The 25,554-nt window shown below is 39.2% G+C and overlaps 2 protein-coding genes across 4 annotated transcripts in view; one reads left to right on the top strand and one right to left on the bottom strand.

The window, feature by feature from the left end:
• Positions 1-820: 820 nt before the first annotated feature.
• Positions 821-7,396, bottom strand: PTRH2 (peptidyl-tRNA hydrolase 2). 2 transcript variants are annotated; one of them, XM_063455356.1, is made up of 2 exons: positions 7,232-7,291; positions 821-2,174 (listed from the first exon to the last, which is right to left on the bottom strand). In XM_063455356.1, the coding sequence occupies exon 2, from the start codon at positions 2,162-2,164 to the stop codon at positions 1,649-1,651; it is 516 nt and encodes a 171-aa protein (XP_063311426.1). In that variant the 5' UTR covers positions 2,165-2,174; positions 7,232-7,291; the 3' UTR covers positions 821-1,648. The 2 variants fall into 2 exon arrangements, with proteins under 2 accessions (XP_063311426.1, XP_063311418.1); XM_063455348.1 differs by lacking the exon at positions 7,232-7,291 and adding an exon at positions 7,304-7,396 and having other exon boundaries at positions 1,458-2,174.
• A 184-nt stretch (positions 7,397-7,580) lies between these two features.
• The window catches only part of VMP1 (vacuole membrane protein 1), a 204,593-nt gene continuing 186,619 nt past the window's right edge, over positions 7,581-25,554 (top strand). The window contains exons 1-2 of one of the 2 annotated variants that reach the window (XM_063455315.1): positions 7,581-7,673; positions 25,034-25,135. In XM_063455315.1, coding sequence (XP_063311385.1) covers positions 25,060-25,135 — 76 coding nt within the window. In that variant the 5' untranslated portion in view covers positions 7,581-7,673; positions 25,034-25,059. Of the gene's footprint in view, positions 7,674-21,919; positions 21,991-25,033; positions 25,136-25,554 lie in introns of those variants that run through there. The other variant, XM_063455305.1, reaches the window with a different exon arrangement.

Genomic DNA, 25,554 nt, shown 5'->3' with positions numbered 1-25,554 from the left:
GCCAAACTTGCTGAACTGGAAGTGTAGGTGACATAGTAAATTATTCCAGTTTGGCTATTTTACCATGATTTTGAAATTCACTTTGAATTCTAACTTTAGTGAATAACCCGGTCTATAATTTATTTTATACACGCAATTTCTGCAGACAATATCACAGTTTTGAGAACCGCAAATCTAACCTCCAGGAGAGCATGACATGGAGAACTAATTTAGGGTGAGCAAAATAAACAAACAAACAAAAACAAAAAACAGTGTGCAAGAAAATACTGAGAACAGACAACGGCTCAAATACCTTGTCCTTCATTGGGTCCACACTCAAAACTTAAGCTAGCTTTAGCTCATCTTGTACTATTACTAGGGATGCACTGAAATTTCGGCTGAAAATGGGCCTATCCCAGTTTGCCCAAAAACGGATCAAATTTGCCAAAATTTTAAAAGAAAAAATGATTTTTTTTTTTTTTTTTTAGTGCATTGTTTAACAGACATGCTTGCATTAACAATTCCGATGATTATATAATCACATTGAAAGCTACTAATGATAACATGAAAAGTCAAGAATGCTGCACTTGGGACAGGGGGAAAGAACACTATGGGACAGGGGAGGGGAGAAAAGAACACTACAAAAGAGGGAGGGGCAGGGAACAATAGAGGTGGGAGAGAAAAACATAAAGGGGGGTCGGGGGCACTAAAAGAGAAGGGACGTTTTTCATATTAGATTAAATTCTTTAAAAAGTCTAATATTAATAAAAATGATAGAAAAAAAAACAAAACTTAAAAAAAAATCATTTGGGGGAAAAACATAAGTCATTTTCGGTTTTCGATCCAGAATTTTAATTTCGGTGCATCCCTAGCCATTACAAATGGAACCTAGGCCATTTGCAGATCAGACTAATCCAACCAAAACAGTGGTCCAGAGGCAAACTGCAGGCCGGCTCTCTGCACAGATAATTGTTTTGGCCTTGTCAGGCCTCATCAGTGACATATAGCTCACTGTGGCAAGAAGAGTATCAGATACACCTCACTGATTAAGCACAAAAAACGCAGAAAAGATCATCCAGGGTTGCTGTATCTCTCTTGCAGAGATAACTTGTTGGCATTTCGGTTCTGGTCTGCTCTGATGATAGGGATCAGTTTGACATGCAAATTGTACATGTTCACACATATTGTAATTGAACAAGTGAGTAAAATATTTGAGACCTGAGTGGGGATGTACCGAAGGGCAAACTACGGCGTTTCTCTAAGCGTTTGTTGCAATGGAATTCATTTACCGAAAAAGAAAAACACCATATGAATATACAGACTTGTGCTTCATAATTAAAAACGAATCCCTGTTTCATGATGAATAATCTTTGGACTATAATGTATTTTAAACTGAAATCTATCTTTAGATGTTTATTTTCCTCAAAGCATTTAATTAATAAATTCAGATTAAAAAAAATAAAATAAAAAATATCATTGATTTGTAATCATCCCACCTAAAATGCATGTAGGAATGGAATATAGTTGCTGATGTAATTTAAAGATGTAAACATTAATACCATTTCACACTCTGTTTTAAACTGTTCTTGTTAGCCATCCCAAAAAAAAGATTATGTTGTAAACTATGATACATATGTTTGTTTCGCTAGAAACACATTTGGCATTAACATTAGTAAAGTTTTAAATGACCAGTCACTTTATCAACTAAATCAGCAGGTCCCGGTCCCACGCCAAGAACAGTTCGGGACCCTGGAGCAATTTGAGTACGGCCGGCATCCTGGATTAAGCTAATAGTCAATCCCAACTCTTTAGCTTGAGTGAGGAGTTCAATCAAACCTTCTTCATCTGGTGCTCTAACCACCACCTTAGGCTGTCCGCAATATTCCCACTGCTTGAGTAGATCAGGATTTCTCTTAAGTAGTTGTTTGTAAGCAGACACTGCAGCATGTGAACATTGTGCAGCTACTTTACCTTTCCCCATTTTCAAATCACTACGGACAACCAGTATCATTTTAAATTCGCCTCGTTCTCCCATAACACTTGCTTCACTTCCTGCATCATTTGCAGCCACAGTCCTGATGGTTCGGGAGCAACCAAATCGGCCTCTCAGAGTCCAGCCTAGAAAAACACCACAAGCTATTCCAGCTGCAAGGGTAACAGCTCCAGGATTTGATATATAATCCATTCCAAGGAACCTACAATCACAAGGAGTGATAGTTTTCAGACACTTTAGAGCTAATGTTCTTTAAAGCACCCCTATCACTTCTAAATCTCTCACATAATATTCATTAAACAAACAAAAATATTAACATTCGACTGGAATTTATGCTGTACTATTTCCCATAGAAATTTTAACTTTTATCAAAATTCCTCACCTAACTCGTGTACACTTCCAATACTCCTAACAGCCTGTATACCTCCTAAATAGACTAACCGATTTACAGGGAGAATGAGCATGTTTAAAAGATAAAACATAAGGGACACTAAGCACCAAAACAACTTTACCTCAATGAAGGATCCATGGATAAATCTGACTGCCATTTTGGGGTCAAGAAGGGATTTTTTCCTAGTTTGTTGCAAAATTGGAAGTGCTTCAGACTTTTTTTTTTTGCTTTCTTTTGGATCAACAGCAAAAAACAAATGTGAAGAAGGCTGAACTTGATGGACGCAAGTCTCTTTTCAGCTATGTAACTATGAAGTGGTTTGTGTGTATAGAGCATGCCGCTGCACTCTCACTGCTCCAATTTTCTGTCACTTAGAAGTGAAATCACTTTGCTTATGCAGCCCTAGCCACACTTCCCCGGCTGACACTCACACAGCCTCCCCAAACATTTATTGAAAAATACAGATTTTTTTTTTTTTTTTAAAGAACCATTATAGGCACCCAGACCCCTTCAGCTCATTGAAGTGGTCTGGGTGCCAGGTTCCCCTAGCTTTAACCCTGTAGCTGAAAACATATCAGTTTCAGAGAAACTGCTATGTTTACATTGTAGGGTTAACTCCTTAAGGGCGTACTATGCCGTCCTTGAGGACCCGGCTCTAAACGACAGGGGGTGGCATAGCACGTCCCCGCCATCCTTTCTACTTACCTGGTCGCCGGCAATCACGATGTGGGGACTCACCCTCTGTACCTTTCAGCCCACCTGGGCCATGTGATCGCAAGATCCTTGCGATCACATGGACGGCATAGCCGTCCACAGCAATGCCAGCAGGGGGAGTGCCTACAATGACAGGTACTCCCCCTGCTGCCTGTAACCCACCTCCCCCCCAAAAATAAAACAGTTTCAAATTAAATTATATATACTTAGATCACATATATATTTATTATATATATGATCCAAGTATATTTAATCAAAATACACGTAGAATGATAAATATATATAAAATCATTATATATAATATAAAACAAATATGTTAATGTAAAAAAAAAAATGTATATGTGTAAATTCGTTCTAACTGTATTTTAAAATATATATGGATATCAAAATACATGTAGAACTATATATATATTTTAATAATAATTCTACGTATATATTTATGTAATAATTTTACATATTTATGTCATTTTATGAATTAGAATTTTTGGGACCTGCCTGACAACCCAGGCCAAAAGTCCAGGAAATTTAATTTGATAGCACTATATTTAACCCTGTAACTTTCCAAGACACCATAAAACCTGTGCATGTGGGGTACTGTTTTACTCGGAAGACTTCGCTGAACACAAATATTAGTGTTACAAAAGAGTAAAATGTATTACAGCGATGATATCGTCAGTGAAAGTGAATTTTTTTCAATTTTTCACACACAAATGGCACTTACACGGATGATAGAATTGTTGTGATCTGTTTTGAAACACTAATATTTGTGTTCAGCGAAGTCACCTAAGTATAACAGTACCCCTCACGTACAGGTTTTATGGTGTTTTCAAAAGTTACAGAGTCAAATATAAGGCTTGCGTTTCAGTTTTTTTTTTTACATTGAAATTCGACAGATTGGTTACGTTGCCTTTGGGACCGTATGGTAGCCCAGGAATGAAAATCACCCCAATGATGGCATACCATTTGTAATAGTAGACAACCCAAGGTATTGCAAATGGGGTATGTCCAGTCTTTTTTAGTAGCCACTTAGTCACAAACACTGGCCCAAGTTATGTTAATATTTGTTTGTGTGTGAAAAATGCAAAAAAATAATTTGAACGCCAATTTTGGCCAGGGTTTGTGACTAAGTGGCTACTAAAAAAGACAGGGCATACCTTGGGTTGTCTACTTTTGCAAATGGTATGCCATCATGGGGGTAATTCTCATTCATGGGCTACTATGCGGTCTCAAAGGCAACGTAACCAATCTGGCGAATTTCAATGTGAAAAAAACAGAAAAATGTAACATGCTATATTTGACCCTGTAACTTCCCAAAACATCATAAAACCTGTACATAGGGGGTACTGTTTTACATGTGAGACATCGCTGAATACAAAATATGTTTATTTTTTTGTATTAAAAGCAAACAGTATTATGACATTCACAGTTAGAATGTCCCGTAGAACTAAACTTTTTTTTTTTAAATTCTTATATTAAATTATGTTTCATAGCTAAATATTTGATGTTAAATGAAAGCCCTGTTTCCCCTGAATAAAATGATATTTAATAAGTGTGGGTGCACATAATATGAAATAGGCGAATTACGCCTGAACAGACATTTAACGCAAATTCAAGTTTTTCTTTACGTTTTGATCACAACGTGTACATTTGGTTCAGTCCTTAAAGGGACACTATAGTCACCTGAACAACTTTAGCTTAATGAAGCAGTTTTGGTGTATAGAACAAGCCCCTGCAGCCTCACTGCTAAATCCTCTGTCATTTAGGAGTTAAATCCCTTTGTTTATGAACCCTAGTCACACCTCCCTGCATGTGACTTGGACAGCCTTCCATAAACACTTCCTGTAAAGAGAGCCCTATTTAGGCTCTTTATTTCAAGTTCTGTTTAATTAAGATTTTCTTATCCCCTGCTATGTTAATAGCTTGCTAGACCCTGCAAGAGTCTCCTGTATGTGATTAAAGTTCAATTCAGAGATTGAGATACAATTATTTAATGTAAATTACATCTGTTTGAAAGTGAAACCAGTTTTTTTTTCATGCAGGCTCTGTCAGTCATAGCCAAGGGAGGTGTGGCTAGGGCTGCATAAACAGAAACAAAGTGATTTAACTCCTAAATGACAGTGAATTGAGCAGTGAAATTGCAGGGGAATGATCTATACACTAAAACGGCTTTATTTAGCTAAAGTTATTTAGGTGACTATAGTGTTCCTTTAAGGGGTTAATCCAGCCTCTAGTAGCTGTCTCCCTGACAGCCACTAGAGGCCACTTCTGCGATTCTCAGTGTGAAAATCGCATTGAACTTGTGCAGCGCGAGTTCAGAACCCCACAAGAAAACATTGAGTAAAGCTTTTCTATGGGCGGTTTGGAAGCATGCATGGCTCTGGCCATGCATGCGCATTCGGCTCCACTCAGAAGCTGACGTCGTCAGGGGAAAGAGACGTCACCAGCGCTGAGGGAGCCCGGTGCTGGATTAAGGTATGTGGCTGAAGGGGTTTTAACCCCTTCAGCGCAGCGGGAGGAAGGGGACCTAATAACCCTGAAGTGCCAGGAAAACAGGTTTGTTTTCCTGGAACTATAGTGCTCCTTTAAGCGTTCCTTATCGCAGTGTGTTTAAATTAGAAGTTATTAACTGTACTATGTTAATTGCCTGATGGAAAGTTCAATTAACAGAGCAGGAGATAATGCCTAAAGTAAAACATATTGTGTTGTAAGTAAACATATTGTGTTGCAAGATTTAAATGTTTTTTCTTCCCATGCTGTGTAAAACAATAGTAATTGCATACCTAAATGGCAAAGAATTGAACACTTTTGACCCCTATAGAATCTATACAACAAAACTGCTTCATTAAGCCAACAATGTTTGTGTTTAGAGTGTCTCTTTAATCATGGTTTTATATGTCTCCTTTTAAATTATGTACTACATAATCGCAATTGTAACATATATTTTATATTTCCTTAGACTTTTCCACCATGTCATCGCCATAGCGGAGAAGTCTACAAATATGGAGTCCACAATGCGTCATGAAACTACAAGTTAGGAATTGTTGGACACGTGAGAGTCATAAACAGGTTGGGTACATATCCAGCGTCTAGATATAAAACCTACTTGACTTCCAGAAAAACTAGAGCAGCACTGCTAATGCTTTGTTTGGCTTGTTCTCATGCATTGTTTGTGATTGCCTGTTTGTCAGTTCTATATGAATTCCCATTGGATTGTTTTTGTGATGTGGAACATTTCGTCCATGAAAATGTTTTAATACTTTAGTTGTAGATACTTGGTAATGTTGCCTTTCTATATTTTGTGAGTTGTGTTCTCATAAATAGGGTATAGCAGGAGGTTGAGTCCTTTTAACAGTAGCTATAGGCTAGTTCAGCCCCGCAATGAAACATTGCAGCATCTCTTCATAATAGTAGTACTCATCGGGTTCACAATCCGAAGGAAGAAAGTCCTTGTAGTTATAGTCCCTTTTCAGTACCAGCTTTGAATGGTTCTTATTCTATGTTTCTATTGGTTGTACAGGGACAGGTATTAGCAGTAGAAAGAGGGAAGTGCTCATGCCATTGTACAGAACACTGGTGAGACCTCACCTGGAGTATTCTTCAGAAGGATATTGATACCTTAGAGAGAGTTCAAAGAAGGGCTACTAAACTGCTTCATGGATTGCAGGATAAAACTTACCAGGAAAGGTTAAAGGATCTTAACATGTATAGCTTGGAGGAAAGACGAGACAGGGGGATATGCTCAATATGGAGCTCCCAGAAAAGATGGACTTTGGGTCAGAAAGGAGGGACAAAAGGGATCTGAGCATAAAATAGAGACAGCTGGTAGGAATGCACTTGCTACATCCCCTGTACACATATGATGTCGTTTACTGTACTGGATGCTTTATTTTTCTCTAAATTATTATTTGGAATAGATGTCTGGGTCTTGTATTCCGTAATGTTTTCTCTAGCGCCCTATGCTGGCATCTTTACTGTGAGTTTGCAGAATAGAGGGCACCATATTGAGATTAGGGGATTTAGGTGACAAAGGAGATAATAAGCTCCCAGCCTACTGACCTCTTGGCCATTATCTTTATCGATCAGTGAGCAGGAGGCGTGTCTGCAGATTCAGTTCTCCCACCCTGGGTGTGACTGGCCCTACCTGCTCCTCTTACCTCGCCCACCCCAGCAATAAGCCGGTTGTTATACCCGCTGATCCCCTCACGGCAGTCGAAAAAGATACCAACCTCAGCCGACAGTCTCCCTCAACTAAGCACGTTGCTCCAGTCAGCCTACTTCCGGGGGAGGGGTCTCGCTTTACTGTGTCGCTCACTTGTGACGTCACCAACTCTTATCCTAGCGCCCTTCTGATCTCTAGATAGGAGCGCCGCCGCCAGGAGGGACATTAAACACACGGAAGCCGCTAAGCCGCCTCGGACGGGGTACACAGCGCCGAGGGCCACTCCGGCTACTGCAATCTGGGCTCAGCGCGTCGGCGCGGGATTTACACGTCACGGAAGGGGGGAGTGTTGACAGAAGTGACGTCAGCAAGCAACTTCCGGTGGAGTGACCCGGTGAGTGTGACAGAGCTCGAGCGAGCAGAGAGGCGGCCGGGAGGTAAGAGCAGACTGAGTGTGAGTGTGAGTGAATGGCCGGGACATGGATAGCGGGGGCTGGGAGAATCATGCTGGATATTGCCCACTGGGCTGGGAGCTGCAGGAGGAGTGATGGAGGCAGAGCAGGTGCTGGTCCAGACACACAGGGAGAGAGATGGCTGTGATCCCTATAGTCAGTCAGTGTGATCCCTGCAGTCAGTCAGTCAGTGTGATCCCTGCAGTCAGTCAGTGTGATCCCTGCAGTCAGTCAGTGTGATCCCTGCAGTCAGTCAGTCAGTGTGATCCCTGCAGTCAGTCAGTCAGTGTGATCCCTGCAGTCAGTCAGTCAGTGTGATCCCTGCAGTCAGTCAGTCAGTGTGATCCCTGCAGTCAGTCAGTCAGTGTGATCCCTGCAGTCAGTCAGTCAGTGTGATCCCTGCAGTCAGTCAGTCAGTGTGATCCCTGCAGTCAGTCAGTCAGTGTGATCCCTGCAGTCAGTCAGTCAGTGTGATCCCTGCAGTCAGTCAGTCAGTGTGATCCCTGCAGTCAGTCAGTCAGTGTGATCCCTGCAGTCAGTCAGTCAGTGTGATCCCTGCAGTCAGTCAGTCAGTGTGATCCCTGCAGTCAGTCAGTCAGTGTGATCCCTGCAGTCAGTCAGTCAGTGTGATCCCTGCAGTCAGTCAGTCAGTGTGATCCCTGCAGTCAGTCAGTCAGTGTGATCCCTGCAGTCAGTCAGTCAGTGTGATCCCTGCAGTCAGTCAGTCAGTGTGATCCCTGCAGTCAGTCAGTCAGTGTGATCCCTGCAGTCAGTCAGTCAGTGTGATCCCTGCAGTCAGTCAGTCAGTGTGATCCCTGCAGTCAGTCAGTCAGTGTGATCCCTGCAGTCAGTCAGTCAGTGTGATCCCTGCAGTCAGTCAGTCAGTGTGATCCCTGCAGTCAGTCAGTCAGTGTGATCCCTGCAGTCAGTCAGTCAGTGTGATCCCTGCAGTCAGTAAGTCAGTCAGTCAGTGTGATCCCTGCAGTCAGTAAGTCAGTCAGTCAGTGTGATCCCTGCAGTCAGTAAGTCAGTCAGTCAGTGTGATCCCTGCAGTCAGTAAGTCAGTCAGTCAGTGTGATCCCTATAGTCAGTAAGTCAGTCAGTCAGTGTGATCCCTATAGTCAGTCAGTCAGTGTGATCCCTATAGTCAGTCGGTCAGTCAGTGTGATCCCTATAGTCAGTCGGTCAGTCAGTGTGATCCCTATAGTCAGTCGGTCAGTCAGTGTGATCCCTATAGTCAGTCGGTCAGTCAGTGTGATCCCTATAGTCAGTCGGTCAGTCAGTGTGATCCCTGAAGTCAGTCGGTCAGTCAGTGTGATCCCTGCAGTCAGTCGGTCAGTCAGTGTGATCCCTGTAGTCAGTCAGTGTGATCCCTGTAGTCAGTCAGTGTGATCCCGTCAGTCAGTCAGTGTGATCCCTATTATTTTTGTAGGACAGATAGCAGAATTATTTCTATTATTGTTTGCAGTGTGCACACTGATCTTGGGACTGCCCTTAGCATTATCAATGGGCTGCCATGAGCTATGTTAATATTTATCTGTTTATCAGTAATGGAGATATTGATCTGTGACTGTCACATTACAGCAGGCTGGCTGTTTAAATGATTGTTTATACATAATCGGAGTCGGTATGTGTTTATTATACAATATCACAAGCGTTTTGTGTTATAAATATTACATTTCTGATCTGTCCAGACCACGTCTTGCGTAAGATAAATACAGAGGAAAATAGTGTCTCTTAAAACCTATTTCTATAACTATTAAACAGCAAAGATACAAAGCATCAGTAATGCGCTGATTGTCATTGCTGTTCAAGGAAAGTGTATAGTTTGCCTTTCATTGACATGGAACATCGTGTATATATAGTGTGTGCACATAACTAGAATGAATCAGGTCACTGTGAAGAAACGAGGTTAAGAAACTGTGACTGGAAAAACCTGATGGGTAAAGTCCAAGTTAAAACAGCAAAGCTTTAATCTATTAAAGTTGATGGTGTAATCAGCTCTGAGCTGAAACGAAGGTTTCTGCTCAGCCATAGATGACAACAAAGATTTGCTAAGACTGTAGTTGTGGCAAAGCTTGTTGGATGCAAGCAGACAGAACTGAAGCCCGCAAGTTCTGTCCACAGCATGGTTAATTTTTTTTATTTTTTTAAATACACATTTAATTTAAACCTGTTAATTGTACTCAATAATGATCACTGGAGAACTGCTGCTTTATCATATTAAAGAGACAAGCAATATCTGTCCAAGGTGAGCATGCAGCGTTTGTTGGATGGTTTGTTTTGAAGAGCAATAGAGCAAGTACAATTTCTTGTTTATGGTACTTATCTAGAGGGTTAGGATGAGAAGTCTTTGCAAGGCAGGTTTTCTGAGCATTTGTTGCCTCTTGAGTTTAGCTGCACTGAGCTAAACAAATCAGGAAGTAACAGGACCTGTTGTCTCCTTGACAGTCAGGGTGCTTTAATTAACAAAGTCAATTGAGAAAAGTGCAATTTTTTTTTTAATTCAAATATGTACTGGGGGAGGGGAGCAGGCAAATTTTTCACACACAAAGCTTTTCAGCAAACTGAATTGTATTAGCGGTCTGATGTGTATTTAAAATGTTTTGGCCTCCGAATCATGCTGTGTTTTTCTCACATTGAAACCTCATGAGTCTTGCTAAAAAATGTTTTGAATATTTTTCCTTAGTCACGCCTCCTCACTTCCCAAAAGAGCCTTTTAACTAGATGTATTCTGAGTACATGCTGACTTCTTTTTGTCCACAGCCAATGACTGTATTCGGTACCATTTCCAATTTTTATCGGTACCATTTCCCTTAGCACAGCCTTGAAATACTATACAGATAGTAAGTGACAGTGATTGGCTGTTTGGGTGATGTCAAGTCAGCAGCTCAGCTCACACCGGCCTTTCATCAAGTTATGTTGATGTATAGAGCAGGGTTTCCCAATTGGTGTTCCATGGAACCCCGGGGTTCCGCGACAACACAAATAGGGTTCCGCCAAAATTTCTGAAAACAAAATGGCCGTGGGCAGTGATCTCCCTTGCATGCACAGCAGTGATGCCGGAATATGACGTCACTCCGGCATCACTAAGAGGCACGCAAAGGAGCTGAGCAGGTATGAGGATGTTAATACACTATGTAAAAGGGTTCCACGTGAAAAATTAATTGGGAACCCCTGGTCTAAACTCTTCCTGTAAGAAATAATTGTGGTGTTGTGTCCACATAGAGTTTAATCTTTCGTTGCCCTCTGTGTCCCATGGCTTCAACAGCCCACCCCCCCCCCCCTAAAAAGAATGATATGTACAACGATGAAATTGTTTTGGCTCCCCCCACCTCCTCCCTAGTATATATGGACTTTCAAAATTAACATGGATAATTCTATGCAAGAGGAAAAGGGAATATAGAAAGTACAATTCCTTTTTTTTTTTTTTTTTATTATAAATGTTTAGTCATCTTGAAATAAAAATAAAATTTTAAACAAAAATCATTTGAATGGTTTTATCTTTAAAAATTGTATTTACATCTTGTATGTATTTCTGCTGCTGTGATTTTTACTCTTGCTAAAATGGTTAGAGTACATAATGTGCAAAAGTTACGTTTTTTGTTTCTAAATATAAAAAATGCTCACACTGGCATTTGTACTTAAACAATTGTGCAAACATGAGTAACCCCCCCCCCACTCCCACTTAAAAAGTAAGTAGAGAGGACATTTTGAGGAAATGCTGAGCTGAAGCCTCAATAGCAACATCTTCTACAAAGATGACTGACAGGCCAATATCCACACCCTTTAGCCCCAGCCATCCATCCACATCATTTAACCACATGCAACAGCCTTTCAATATACCTTCCAAAAAGTCTGTTAAAATGTTGCCAGACTCCATCTACTAGTGCATACCAGTTCAGCTAGGTTTAACCCTTTTTGCAGTAAACATAGCAGTTTCAGAGAAACTGCTATGTTTACTATAGGGTTAATCCAGCCTCTAGTGGCTGTCTCATTGACGGCCGCTAGAGGTGCTTCCGTGCTTCTCACTGTTATTTTCACAGTGAGAAGACGCCAGCGTCCATAGGAAAGCATTTTGAATAGCCACTCTCGGGTGAAATATCTGCTTTTATCTTTGTGTGGTTCATTCCTTGCTTGTAGAGAAATTTAAGTACCAGGCTGTGCATGCTTGTAACAGCTGCTTGAACATTTTTATACAGTGCTTATATAAACTGTCAAGAACAAACAAAGCTAATTCCCTGCGATTTCACAATATATTTTGAACAGAAAACAAAAATTGACGGCCGATACCGTAAAACATGTATTTTACTGAAATTCCAACCCAGTCAATTTATATACTAAAACAAAGTAGGTACTACTTTGTCTTAGTATTTTTCCTCCACTTGGCAAAAAAAGTCAGTCAAAGCTTGTCAAGATCCCAGCCGTCACCAACGACGGCTGATGGAAATAGGCTCTGTCTTTGAGAGTATAACGCTGGTGTCTGCTCTTGGCAGCTGAAGTGCCAGGATCTGAAGAGGACCTGATGGAAGAGCACGGCAGCGCCTGTTAGGGACCGGGTCAATTAAGTATAACTCACCTTTCCTTGCACCCCAGGCCATCGGACACCCAGTCTTTGCAAATTAACCAAACGGCAACAGTCCCTTAAAACATTAACCTCTCACCTTTGATCTCACATATTTTTTACTTAAATATTTTTACAGCCCCGGCTTTGTTATACTTGTTTATTTTCAAAATATTTTACACCATTAAATGTTTGTCAAACCATAAATGGCTAGAATATAGGCAGTGCCACCTATATATTTGCCAGAAATGCAATCTAAGATTGTACCTTTTTCCAGAATCATTTTCAAAAATGTTCTTTTCACAATTTTATCTTCCCTACACCACAGGCTATATATCTTACAATATAAGATTTGTGCATACTTTGTGCTTTACTTAGACAGCAGGTGAGAGTTTTGTCTTATTTATAGCTTCCCACATATGCTTTTTGTAGGAAAAATACTAACGAGGTAAAATCTGCAGATACAACAGCAGAAATGTAGATGGGAGTTGTATCTTAACTAGGGTTAAATTTTCTAGAGAAAGCACACAAAGTTCAAACCCTTATTCTGCAGAAAAATTCACACATTGCACAGTGGGAGGCTCTGTCAGAGATTTGCTTCCTTGATTCCAGCAAGCAAAACTGCAAAAATGTGCATTTTTTTTTAAACCAGGAAGAATATTAACTAGTTTGGAAATAGCCAACCAATTGCACTTCTCTTCTGTAGCTGCTTTCACTGCCAACACAATTTAGTGACATAGACAGGGAAGGCTAGAATATTTAGTTAATGCCATATCTGCGCTTACTGCAAATCACATGCACATATCACATAAAATTATTCTGAATCCCATCATCAATATACAATACAATAATGGGGTTAATTTGTGTTCAAATAAAGGTTGGAAGTATTGGGCGACATTAACTATATATTACTCCAAGCCTCCTCCTCATTCAGTGAATGAGGATACCCATGGAGCCTACCGTCTTTCCTCGAAAATAAGACTGGGTCTTATATTATTTTTTCCCTAGTAAAACGCACTAGGGCTTATTTCGGGGTAAAATGGCAGCAAACATGTGCAAGAGAGCAGGTCTACATTCAGGGGAATTCCCCTGAACCTAGACCAGTTCACTAGGACAGTGAATCCCGTGAATCTATGTTCGGGGGAAACTTCCCTGAACATAGATTAGCTTACTCGCGAATGGAATCCCGTGAATCTATGTGCAGGGAAAATTCCCCGCACATAGATTAGCGAACTAGCGACTGGTGATTAGGGCTTACATTACGAGCATCCCCCGAAGATAAGCTAGGACTTGTTCTCAGGGAAGTCCTTTTTTTTTTTTCCTTCATTGAAACAGGGTATCAAAATGAACTCAAATTTGGTTATACAGTAACAGAGGAATGAATGGTTTTTAGGCGTAGGATGGCATATAGCAAAAGAGGGGTTGTTGAGGAGAAGACAGACTTTTACCTGACGTTCCCCGTATAAGTCATTTGTATTCCAAGGAATGGTTGTTTTTAAATTTGTGCCTTTTACAGCGCTTTAATAATGATAAAGCAGGTTAAAGTTGTGTTTTAAATAAGCCTTCCATGGCATTTAAATGAAAATGATAATCATTCAGCTTATAGGTGTGAAACAGAAAGCCTTGTTAGTTAAGCTGAATTCCCGAGGAAGGGGTGGGGTAGTAGTGTGTACTAAACACCAAATGATTTAGTTTAGCAGGATCTTCATCCTGTACCAGCTAAGCCAGTTTGCTAATTATAACTTCTTTTTTTTCCCCTCTAAATAACCATTGCTCTTCCCTGCTGATTATCTTACGAGAAACGTATTATTTGTGCTAGGCAAGAGTTAATGGACACAAGTAATTTTTTTTTTCTAATCAAATAAAATTGATTACTGTCTATTTAAAATATATAGTTAATGGAACACTCCAAGCACTATAACCACTACTCCTTCCCAGGATAAGTAGCTAAACAAATGCAACACTAAAATGTGATGCAAGTGGTTTGACAACTTAGCTTGAGGGCCCTTGGCACAGCCTTTTCTTAAGCCAGAAACTTCTGCTAGGCGCTAAACCCTGCCATTTAGGACTGGCTCTTTGTGTGAGTGCACACAAAAATACAAAAATAAATAAAAATCCTGAGTTTCTGTGGCTGTCCAATCACAAACTTTGCTACACAGCTCAATTAGAAGTTTTTGCAAGATAGGTGCTCTGGGGATATATATCCTCAGAGCACCTATCTTGCAGGGTAGCTCAGTGGGCAGGTTCAAAACTCAGCCCTTCATCCTTTCGAGCTAGATAAAATGAGTACCATTAAATTGGGTAATAGTAACAACACCTGGATGTTGGGCTAAGGTAACCACAGTAATCTGAATGTACTTTTTCTGGTTAACCCCTTAAGACCGCAGGACGTACCATGCCGTCCTTATTTGGGCGGCTCTAAACGCCGCAGGACGGCATGGTACGTCCTGGGCGGTCTTACCCCCCACGTGGCCGGCGGAACATGGCCGCTGCAGATCGCGGTCGGGGGGCATGCCTGGCCCCCCAGGCAGCCCCCCTGTGCCTGGGGACCGCGGTCTGCAGCTTCCGATCGCAGTGACAGGCTGTCACTGCGATCGGTATTTACCATGTGTCAGCCGATTTTAAAATCGGCTGACACATGGAGCCGGCGGAATTCTCTGCAGCAGATCGCGGTCGGGGGACATGCCTGGCCCCCCAGGCAGTCCCCCTGCGGTCAGTGACCGCGATCTGCAGAGTATGATCGCAGGGAGAGGCTGTCTCTGCAATCTGAATGCAGAGACAGCCTCTCCCTGCGATCTGATCGCAGTGACAGCCTGTCACTGCGATCAGAGTTACTATGTGTCAGCCTATTGGCTGACCCATAGTAACTTCAGGCAGGATCTCCCTGCAGATCGCGGTGGGGGGCATGCCTGGCCACCCAGGCACTCCCCCTGTGGCCAATTACCGCGATCTGCAGGAGGTGATCACAGTGACAGCCTGTCACTGTGATCACTGATCCTGTGTGTCAGCCAGTGATGTAAAATCACTGGCTGACACTGTCTCTGCCCCTCTCCTCCCCTATTAACCCCTTAATGTAAAAAAAAAAAAAAATTAAAGTTAAAAATAAAATACACTTACATCATTTATATATATATATTATATATATGATCTATATATAATATATATATATACGCACACATTTACACATACACTAAGTGTATTTTAATATTTATATATATAATTATATATATATATATATATTAATATCAAAATACACGTAGAAGGATATTGATTAAATATATACATAATTATAATTATATATATATTATAATAAAAAAATATGTAAATACGTAAAAAAAAATTAAAATAAAAAAATAAATAATTAAAAATATATATGTGTGTAATTTCATTCTAACTGTATTTTGATAATATATATATATATCTATCTATATATATATATATATATATATATATATATATATAGATATCAAAATACACGTAGAACGAAATAATATATATATGTATATACCCAAGTATATACGTATACATCACTATATGTATACCTATATATAAATAAAAATAATAGTAAAAAAATTATATACATATATATATATATATACACACACACGTGTATATATAATAATTTTACATATATATTTATGTAATAATTTTACATAATTAGGTATCCTAATTAATTACAATTAGCGGGACCTGCCTAACAACCCAGGCCGAAAGTATAGGGAATTTAATTTTCTAGCACTATATTTAACCCTATAACTTTCCAAGACACTATAAAACCTGTACATGGGGGGTACTGTTTTACTCGGGAGACATCGCTGAATACAAATATTTGTGTTTCAAAACCGTAAAATTTATTACAACAATGATATCGTCAGGGAAAGTGAAATTTATTGCCTTTTTCGCACACAAACGGCATTTTTGCTGTCATACTTTTTACTGTTTTGAAACACAAATATTTGTGTTCAGCAAAGTCTCCTGAGTATAACAGTACCCCTCATGTACAGGTTTTATGGTGTTTTCAAAAGTTACAGAGTCAAATATAAGGCTTGCGTTTCAGTTTTTTCACAATGAAATTCGCCAGATTGGTTACGTTGGCTTTGAGACCAAGTGGCTACTAAAAAAGACTGGACATACCCCATTTGCAATACCTTGGGTTGTCTACTTTTGCAAATGGTATGCCATCATGGGGGTAATTTTCATTCCTGGGCTACCATACAGTCTCAAAGGCAACATAACCAAACTGGCAAATTTCAATGTGAAAAAACTGAAAAGTGTAACATGCTATATTTGACCCTGTAACTTCCCAAAACACCATAAAACCAGTACATAGGGGGTACTGTTTTACACGTGAGACATCGCAGAATACAAATATGTGTATTTTATTGCAGTAAAAGCAAACAGTATTATGACATTCACAGTTAGAATGTCACATAGAACTAAGAAAATTTTTAAAAAATCATATTTTCTCTCATTTTTTTTATATTTTATTCATATTACGTTATGTTCCATACCTAAATATTTGATGTTAAATGAAAGCCCTGTTTCCCCTGAACAAAATGATATATAATAAGTGTGGGTGCATTTAATATGAAAGAGGTAAATTATTGTTGAACAGACATATAGTCAAAATCTGTGGTTTGTTTACATTTTTTTTGGTTCACAACTTGTACATTTGGCTGCGGTCTTAAGGGGTTAAATACTTTATTATTATTATATGAGTACTATAAAGGGCTTTATTGACAAACAGTGGCTAACATCTTTGTGCTTCTCTTAGATATATGGCTGTTTGATCAAATTTGTTGTTTGGCAGTTTACTCTCTGGTATAATTCACAGTCCACAGCACAAATGAGCAGCTTTCTGTCATAATTCGGTGCAATTTGTGGTTGCAATTTTACTTAATTGAGCACACCATCTCAAGGACAACATACACTAACTCCCTTCCTACATGATTGGCCTCAGGGAAAAATCAGAATGTGGAAAAGTGCAATGGTATGGAATGGACAAAAGTTGTATTGGCCTGATGTGTCGTTTCAATGAGAAACTGAAAATGATTTGTCAGAATCCTTGTTTTTCCAGTAAAAAAAAAAAAAAAGACTATTTAATGTACGCCACACATGCTTTCTGACTACAATTAATCTACAAAAAATGCATGGCTATTTATAGTATAATGATTAATTTCAAGTGCATTATTTAAGTATAGCAGTAGATACTTGTATGTCACGTCCAGTAATTAAACTGGAATGATTATTTAAATATAAAGTATTGTGACCTAGAATTTGACCTAGAAATGTCCCTTGCAATAATGACAAATGGGCATAGTAGTACAAGCGCAAGAATGGCTACAGCGAAAATTGTTAGAAAATATTCCATGCATCAACACTCAGTTCACACTGTGGGATTTCTTATTGCTGTTAATCCTGACATGGCTGCCACATGATACTGTTATATATATATATATATATATATATATATATATATATATACACACACACACCGTATTTATCGGCATATAACACGCACCTCATTTTAAGAAGGAAATTTCCCCACCTCCCATAGTGTTCCCCCCCCTCCCCTAGTGTCCCCCCCTCCCCTTGTCCCATAGTGCACTTTCCCTCCCCTTGTCCCATAATTACTTACCTGTCTTGAAGCGTGGGCCGGCTTCACAGCGCGCACCGCAGTACAGGAACTTAAATTTAAGGTTCCGGTTTCCAGCTGGACTGAAAGGAAGTGTGCACACTGAGTGCGCACTTCCTTTCAGTCCCGCCGGAAACCGGAACCTGAAATTGAAGTTCCAGTACCGCGGTGCGCGCTGAACACCGGCCCACGCTTCAAGACAGGTAAGTAAACCTTCACATTCGCTCCATAAGACGCAAAGACATTTCCCCTCACTTTTGAGGGGAAAAAAATGCGTTTTAATGGAGTGAAAAATATGTATATCGGCGTATAACACACACACATCATTTGCCCCCTATTTTCAGGGAGAAAAAGTGAGTGTTATACGCCAATAAATACGGTGTGTGTATATATATGTATATATATATATTGTATTATTATTGTTATAAATATTATAATACACTTACAAAATACACCACACTCAACTTCAAACTAGCTTTAAAGGGACACTCTAGGCACCCAGACCACTTAAGCTCATTGGTCTGGGTACTGTGTCCCTTTTGCACCTCAATGGCTGTCTACTGGGGGGCGCTTCCGGAATCCAAAAGGACTTTTGGTCCGTTATCTGATGCTGGACATCCTCACGTTCTGCATAAGGACCCCCAGCATCAGATTTTCCCATAGGGAAGCATTAAATAATGCATTGCCGCGCTTTAGGTCCCCCCCCACCGGCTGACGTCGGCAGGGGAGGAGCCTGACCCAGCGCCGAGGGACATTGGAGCTGGATTCAGGTAAGTGACCCTTAAAAATCTCCTAAATAGGACATGGGTGCATGATGACTAGCTGTGAAAATTCCATGTTGGAAAACTGGAATGCGCACCCTCCAAATAAGGTCTACTAGCCCCAAGAGAACCCGACACACATATACATGGGTGGTATCAATGTACTCCGGAGATGTTGCTGAACACATATTGGGGTATTCTTTGGCAGTAACCATTAAAGTTTTCAGTTCATGTATTCTTAGATTGCTATGTGTGTCAAAAAAATCACTTATTAATATTTTTTTTTAATTTGGCATAAATTGGTGGTAAGATGGTTGCTTGAAAAGAGTCAAAATACCCAAAGTTTAATACCTTAGGTTTTCTTTTAAAAATATATATACATGTGAAGGGTTATTCAGGGATTCCTGACAGATATCAGTGTTACAATGTAACTTGCATTAATTTTGAGGAAAAAAAATGGTTTGGAAATAGCGAAGTGCTACTTGTACTTATTGCCCTATAACTTTCCAAAAAAAGCCAAGTACATGTTAACATTGGGTATTTCTAAACTCAGGACAAAATTTAGAAACTATTTAGCACGGGTGTTTTTGGCGGTTGTAGATGTGCAACAGATATGTGGGGTCAAAGTTAGAATTTTTTTTTTTTTTATTTCATCATATTTTATTTTTTTTATTGTAAATTATGATATGATGAAAAAAAATGGTATCTTTAGAAAGACCATTTAATGGCGAGAAAAACGGTATATAATATATGTGGGTACAGTAAATGAGTAAGAGGAAAATTACAGCTAAACACAAACACCGCAGAAATGTAAAAACAGCCCTGGTCCTTAACGGTAAGAAAATTGAAAAGGGGTTAATAGGAGCACTGATATAGTTTTACACATCAACATGTCAATTAAACTGAAATTTGTTTTCTAAATGTGCTGACCAAATATAGTGTACACATTATCCATGTTTTTGTGCAGTGACGCAAAGTCAAATACAAATGCATGGTTTAGATGCAATCAAAAACAAACTCCCTTCCCTCTTACCCCCATAAAAAAACAACAAAAAAACACACCAATTCACTGACAGAACTTTAATTCCAACTCTCTAGTCAGTGGCTTCTTCTAGCATGCCTATTTGTGGACATTAGTGCCTATTATGCGAGGGTAAATATACGGTTTTTAGCCATTATCTCACAATACAATTCTAATGAATGTTCATGTTCTTCACAATGGAGCTAATAAACTGCAAGCATACTTATGTAACAAACCTTCTTCTCTTTGTTTATATAAAAAAAAAAAAGAGGAAAAGATATATATGGGCTCTGTTGGTTGTACACAACCAACAGGATATGCAAAAGCTTTTAAGCAGATACCAAAGTAAAGGTCTCTGGATAGCAGCATTATGATCTGCTGTCTTCCTCGCAGATCAGTTCTTAATATAATTTTGTAATTCTTTTTAAAATAATGCTATAGATAGCCTAAATATAAGATTTTCTAATCTTGACCGTGCAGATTTACATGAAGTAAATTTTTTTGATGTAGACATTTAATGTCCCTTTCCTTCTTTCCTCCTTTCCTCTCCTCCTTCTTTTCCTTCCTTCCCCCATAAAAAAATGACTGTATAAAGTTCTTGACTCCCTAAAATGCAAACTATAGTCCAAAAATTTGTATGAAAGACAGTGTTTTATAATTTGTCTCATGTATGTCACCATGCATTTATTTAAATAAAAATACACGTAGACTTTAAAGGACCACTATAGTGCCAGGAAAACAAACTCGTTTTCCTGGCACTATAGTGCCCTGAGTGTGCCCCCACCCTCAGGGTCCCACTCCCGCCAGGAGGAAGGGGATTAAACACTCACCTTTCTCCAGCACCAGGCTCCCACGGCGCTGGGGACTCTCCTCCTCCTCCTCCTCAATGAGACAGCCACTAGAGGCTGGATTAACCCATATGTAAACATAGCAGTTTCTCTGAAACTGCTATGTTTACAGCAGGCAGGGTTAAACCTAGATGTACCTGGCACCCAGACCACTTCATTGAGCTGAAGTGGTCTGGGTGCCTATAGTGGTCCTTTAAATATATGTGTGTACATTTTTAAATTCTATGTGTATATTCTTGTAATGTTTTTACATAGTTTTGTGATTTTACTACCGTAATTACAATTTAAGGGGACCTGCCTGCAAGAACTATATTTTCTTTCCAAAACACCATAAAACCTGTACATGGGGGGGGGGGGGGGGGGGGGACGACCGTTTTACTTGTCAGACTTCACTGAACACAAATATGAGTGTTTTAAAACCGTAAAACTTATCACGACAATATCATTAGTGAAAGTGCCATTTTTGTGTAAAAAATAAATAAATGTAGAAAACAAATATGAACGCTTACTTTGGCCAAGGTTTGTGACAAAGTTGCTACTCTAAAAGAAAGGCCATACGGCCTCAAAGGCAACATAAGCAATCTAGCATATTTTAATGTGCAACAACAGAAATGGGCAAGTTTTATGTTTGACCTTGTAACTTTCCAAAACCCCATATAACCTGGACATGAGGGGTACTGTTGTACTTGTGAGATATCGCTGAACACAAATATAAGTGTTTTTGAGTAGTAAAACATTTAATGCTGATGATATAAGCAATGAAAGTGCATTTTATTTGTGAAAAATGCAAAAAACAAAAGAAAAATGTGACCGGAGTTTGTGACTAAATAGTTACGAAGAAAAGGCTGGGCATACCCCATTTCCAACACCCTGGGTTGTCTACTTTTCCAAAATTGTATGCCATTATGGCGGTAATTTTGATTCCTGGGCTGCCATACTGTCTCAATGGCAACATAACCAATTTGGCAAATTTCAATGTGTGGAAAGGGGAAACCCGTATATTTGACCCTGTAACTTTCCAATACACCATAAACACCCTGTTCATGCGGGGTAGTGTTGTGAGACATTGCTGAACACAAATATGTGCATTTTATTTCAGTAAAAGCTAAGTGTATTATGACATTCACAGTTACGAAAATGGCTAAATTCTTAATTTGTCACACTTTTTATTAGCTTGTATTTCCATAAAATTGTTTCATATCTAAATATTGATGTGAAATAATAACCATGTTTCTCCTGAACAAAACTTTATATGTGTGGGTGAACTTAATATGAAAGAGGTGAATTACGTTTTTTTTTTTTTTTTTACCCAACCATTATCTGACAAAGGAATGTAAGAAGATCAAACTGGATTTTGTTCTTTGAGGACTGAACTCCTAACGCAATGCTTATGCTCCTGACCTCTTATGCATTGAAGCATGTCGCAAAACAATGCATTACTTGCCCCTTTCCACCCCCCTGGCATTAACATGGGTAAGTGAGCTTCCCTGAGTTTGACAAAGTAATCTAGCCATGTCTGGGAGGTGTGCTGTTCGCTATCTATTAATATTGTACTGTGTTTAAATGTTTTGGGACATTTTATACAGTGCTTGTGTGATAAATTACATGAAACTTAGAATTCTAAAGTTTTAAAAGCGATGTTAACATTGGCAAAAACAATTTCTTTCGGGTGACTTTTTTATGCTCAAGTTTGTTCAGTAAATTAAAGGAGCACTATAAGGTCAGGAACACAAACATGTATTCCTGACCCTATAGTGAAACCCCACCATTTAGGTGGCTTGCACACCGTATAAGCCCCCTCAGAATGGGTTAAAACTCACCTTATTTCCAGTTCTCCACGGGTCCGGATTGGCTAAAATTGTCAAGGGGGCGGTGCCAAAATTCAGCGTGTCCATGCAGAACGTGAATGGCAGGGCTGCCTACTGTGCGACCCTGAGCCAGGAAGCCCCTCCAGTGGCCATCTAAGGAGTGGCCACTTGGAGGTGTCCCTAGGGGCAATGTTAACACTGCCTTTTCTCTGAAAAGGCAGTGTTTAAAGGCAGTGTTTGCATAAAAATGCTTGAAGTGAGCTATTATACTCACCAGAACAACTACATCAAGCTGTAGTTGTTCTGGTGACTATAGTGTCCCTTTAATGTTGCAAAATAATGTGATGTTGTAACTGGTGTATTGCACAACACGTTTCAAATTATTTATAATGGTAAATTCCGATACCTCTGGTTTCCAGGCAGAAAGTCAGTAGAACATGACTCTTATTAAAAAAGAGAGGCATTTTCAGAGTGGTGCTTTTTAGTTTTGAATTTATAGATTTGGATGTAAAGCTGTTAATCAGAAAATAGCAACACGACAAATGCATGCACTTTTCTGAATCCATAGAAGATCCTACGTTGTTTTTTTTTTTTTTTTTTGTGTGTTTTATATTGAATGTGTCTTTTTTATGGATTTAATGATTTTCGCTTGATTTTGAAGATGTATACTAATAAAGATATGTTTTTCTTTAATGTGATAACTATAAAATACTTTATCTTTATTTGTCAGTTTGAGAGGCACATGCAAATTTGGTAGGGCAGTATGTGATAAGTTTTCTTTCTGGACTTTATAAGCTTAGTCCATGCGCCGCATCTGCTGTGATGATTTGAAGTGATCATGGTGCCTGAAGTCTGTATGTGCAGAGTTCTGGGCTCACTAATGTCAGCCTTGTTGAATTCACATTGCGCAGAATTTCATTAATTGGCTAAAACAGTTCACCCAAGCAGGAACATAACACTGTGTGAAAGTTTTTATAATACAAGCCATGCCAGCAACCATGAACATACTACACTTTCAGTGAAACGACGAGACTGAGCAGTCCATCTTGCTGTCCCCAGATATAAATTAATGGGGGTGAGGACCCGATAAGGCAGAAAAAGCAAAGAGTGCGAACATGGGCAATAGGAAACTAAGAATGTGTATTAGGAGGAGAGAATGCAGAAAGAAGATGGAAACAATAATGATCCTTCTAAGTTACAAGTCCCAGAGCTGGGAAGATCCCACTCTGTAAGCTGCTCTGGTGCCATGGTCAGGCTGACCAAACCAAACAGGATGTGGAGTGTTTGCGTTGCTTGACCTTTTATGCAAAATTAATTTATTGGGTTACAATGGCAAAATGTAAAAAAAAAAAAAAATTTTATTTTTCACCCCAACTGAAATAGCTAGAAGCCAAAAAGCAAAAATTCATTGTGGACTCCCTTGTGATCTTTGATTTATTGGTCCTTTTTTATCGGTGTGGATTTAATTTAAAGGAACGCTTCAGCCACCATAACAATCAGTAGCTCCCCATTCATAAAAAAGTTCTGTACCTTTTTTTATGAACGGGCAGCTACTGATTTCCTTAGATCGTCAGCTGACTGCTCTAGCCTATCATCTGCACACCAGCCCGGTGGTTCTTCGCACTTCATGATAGTTACTTACAAAAGCCGGATGCTGATGTAGGGAATTGCAGATCTGGCACTGGAGGCTGCATTTGTGATTAAACCATACGAGATCATAAGTTCATTTTTAGTATTATACCTTTTCTAGTAAAATGGTTACTTGAGGTACTAGGACAACTTCAGTGATGGTATCTGGAGTCTCTGTGTGCAGCATTTTACTGTGAGAGGCTTCACTTAACAAGTTTAACTCCTTGCTTGCTGAAGGTGTAACTCCACCTCTGGCAGCGTCATGGGGTGTCATCAGCCAGCCTGTATCTATAGTTCTGCGCTAACTAATAACAGTTCTGTGCAAAATCTTTTGCACAGTGTGCCATCCATTTCCTGATAGCAGTCAACTGATGTTCTGAGCTAATGAATAGTGACTGGTTCTGCTTGTGGTTGTAAAACTCTACAGAAGCCAGGAGAGCATCACCCGGCCATTTCAGAATACTCTTACCCTGGCAGAGACGCCGGTAAGAGGGTAAACTGTTACGCAACAGTTAGCCCCATTACTCTGAACCAGGCTCGGGTACTCCTGATATCATAATCATTACAGACGATAATAGTGGTTATGATGCTTGGAGTAACTGTTACTAATTTTGCTATATACCATTAGAAATACATAGATAAGTAATGATGAAATTATTGTAAGGTGACTTATCTCCAGTTTAAAAGGTTAACCAATCATTTTTTGGAGAACAACTTACCAAAAATTAATGGTGTTTATGTGTTTATAGATTTGCAGAATAACAATGTTTTTGGTCTTTATCTGAAGTATGTATGCATTTTTTTTTTTAAATAACCTTTTTGCTGTGAAAAAGGTGCATGTTATCACTACAGTCACAAGTTCAATTAACATCAACCCCTCTTCTTGTCTCTTCAATAGAAAACTATCTTTAGTTTGTTTTCCAATTATTTTATGGCGGTTAACTTGCAATAAATGTATAGGTACTGCAGTTTTCTTATTTATTTATTTATGTGTGTTCATTTCCAGCTAAATTTCTTGCATTTAAAATTGTTTCCAATATATTGGCATGACAATATTTTTTTTTGTTTTCATACATAAGATTTTCAAGTTCAGTTGACCTATGAAATGGCCGAGAATGGTACGGATTGTGAACAGCGGCGTGTTGGAACGGCAAAAGAACAGCACAATGGAAGTTTTACAGGTAAACAATCTCATAGTTTTTTTTTTTTTTTTTTTTTTTTAATAAACTCTTTGCCTTAACAATCATGCATGTGTGGGCATTTCATTCAATGCACTTTAACCCCTTAAGAACACATGACATGTGTGACATGTCATGATTCCCTTTTATTCCATAATTTTGGCCTTAAGGGGTTAAATATAAAGACCTAGAGTTAAAGGGACACTATAGTCACAAAAATTACTTTAGTAGATATTGGTGCGGTGTAAGTGACAAGGACCTACACCTATAAGTGGAGCGCTCAAACACAGATAAATCTTACCAAAACGTAGTCTCATTCAATGGTAAAATATGGGGTACATGTCAAAGTAAAATACAGAAAATACAATATAGTGTAGATGGTACTGAAAAATGGCTTCACAGTGATTATAATGATATCGTGC

This window comes from Pelobates fuscus, chromosome 1 (assembly GCF_036172605.1).
Source record: "Pelobates fuscus isolate aPelFus1 chromosome 1, aPelFus1.pri, whole genome shotgun sequence".
Classification (NCBI taxonomy): domain Eukaryota; kingdom Metazoa; phylum Chordata; class Amphibia; order Anura; family Pelobatidae; genus Pelobates; species Pelobates fuscus.
The sequence above is the reverse complement of the archived record's forward strand: the minus strand, read 5'-3'. Positions and strand labels throughout refer to the sequence as shown.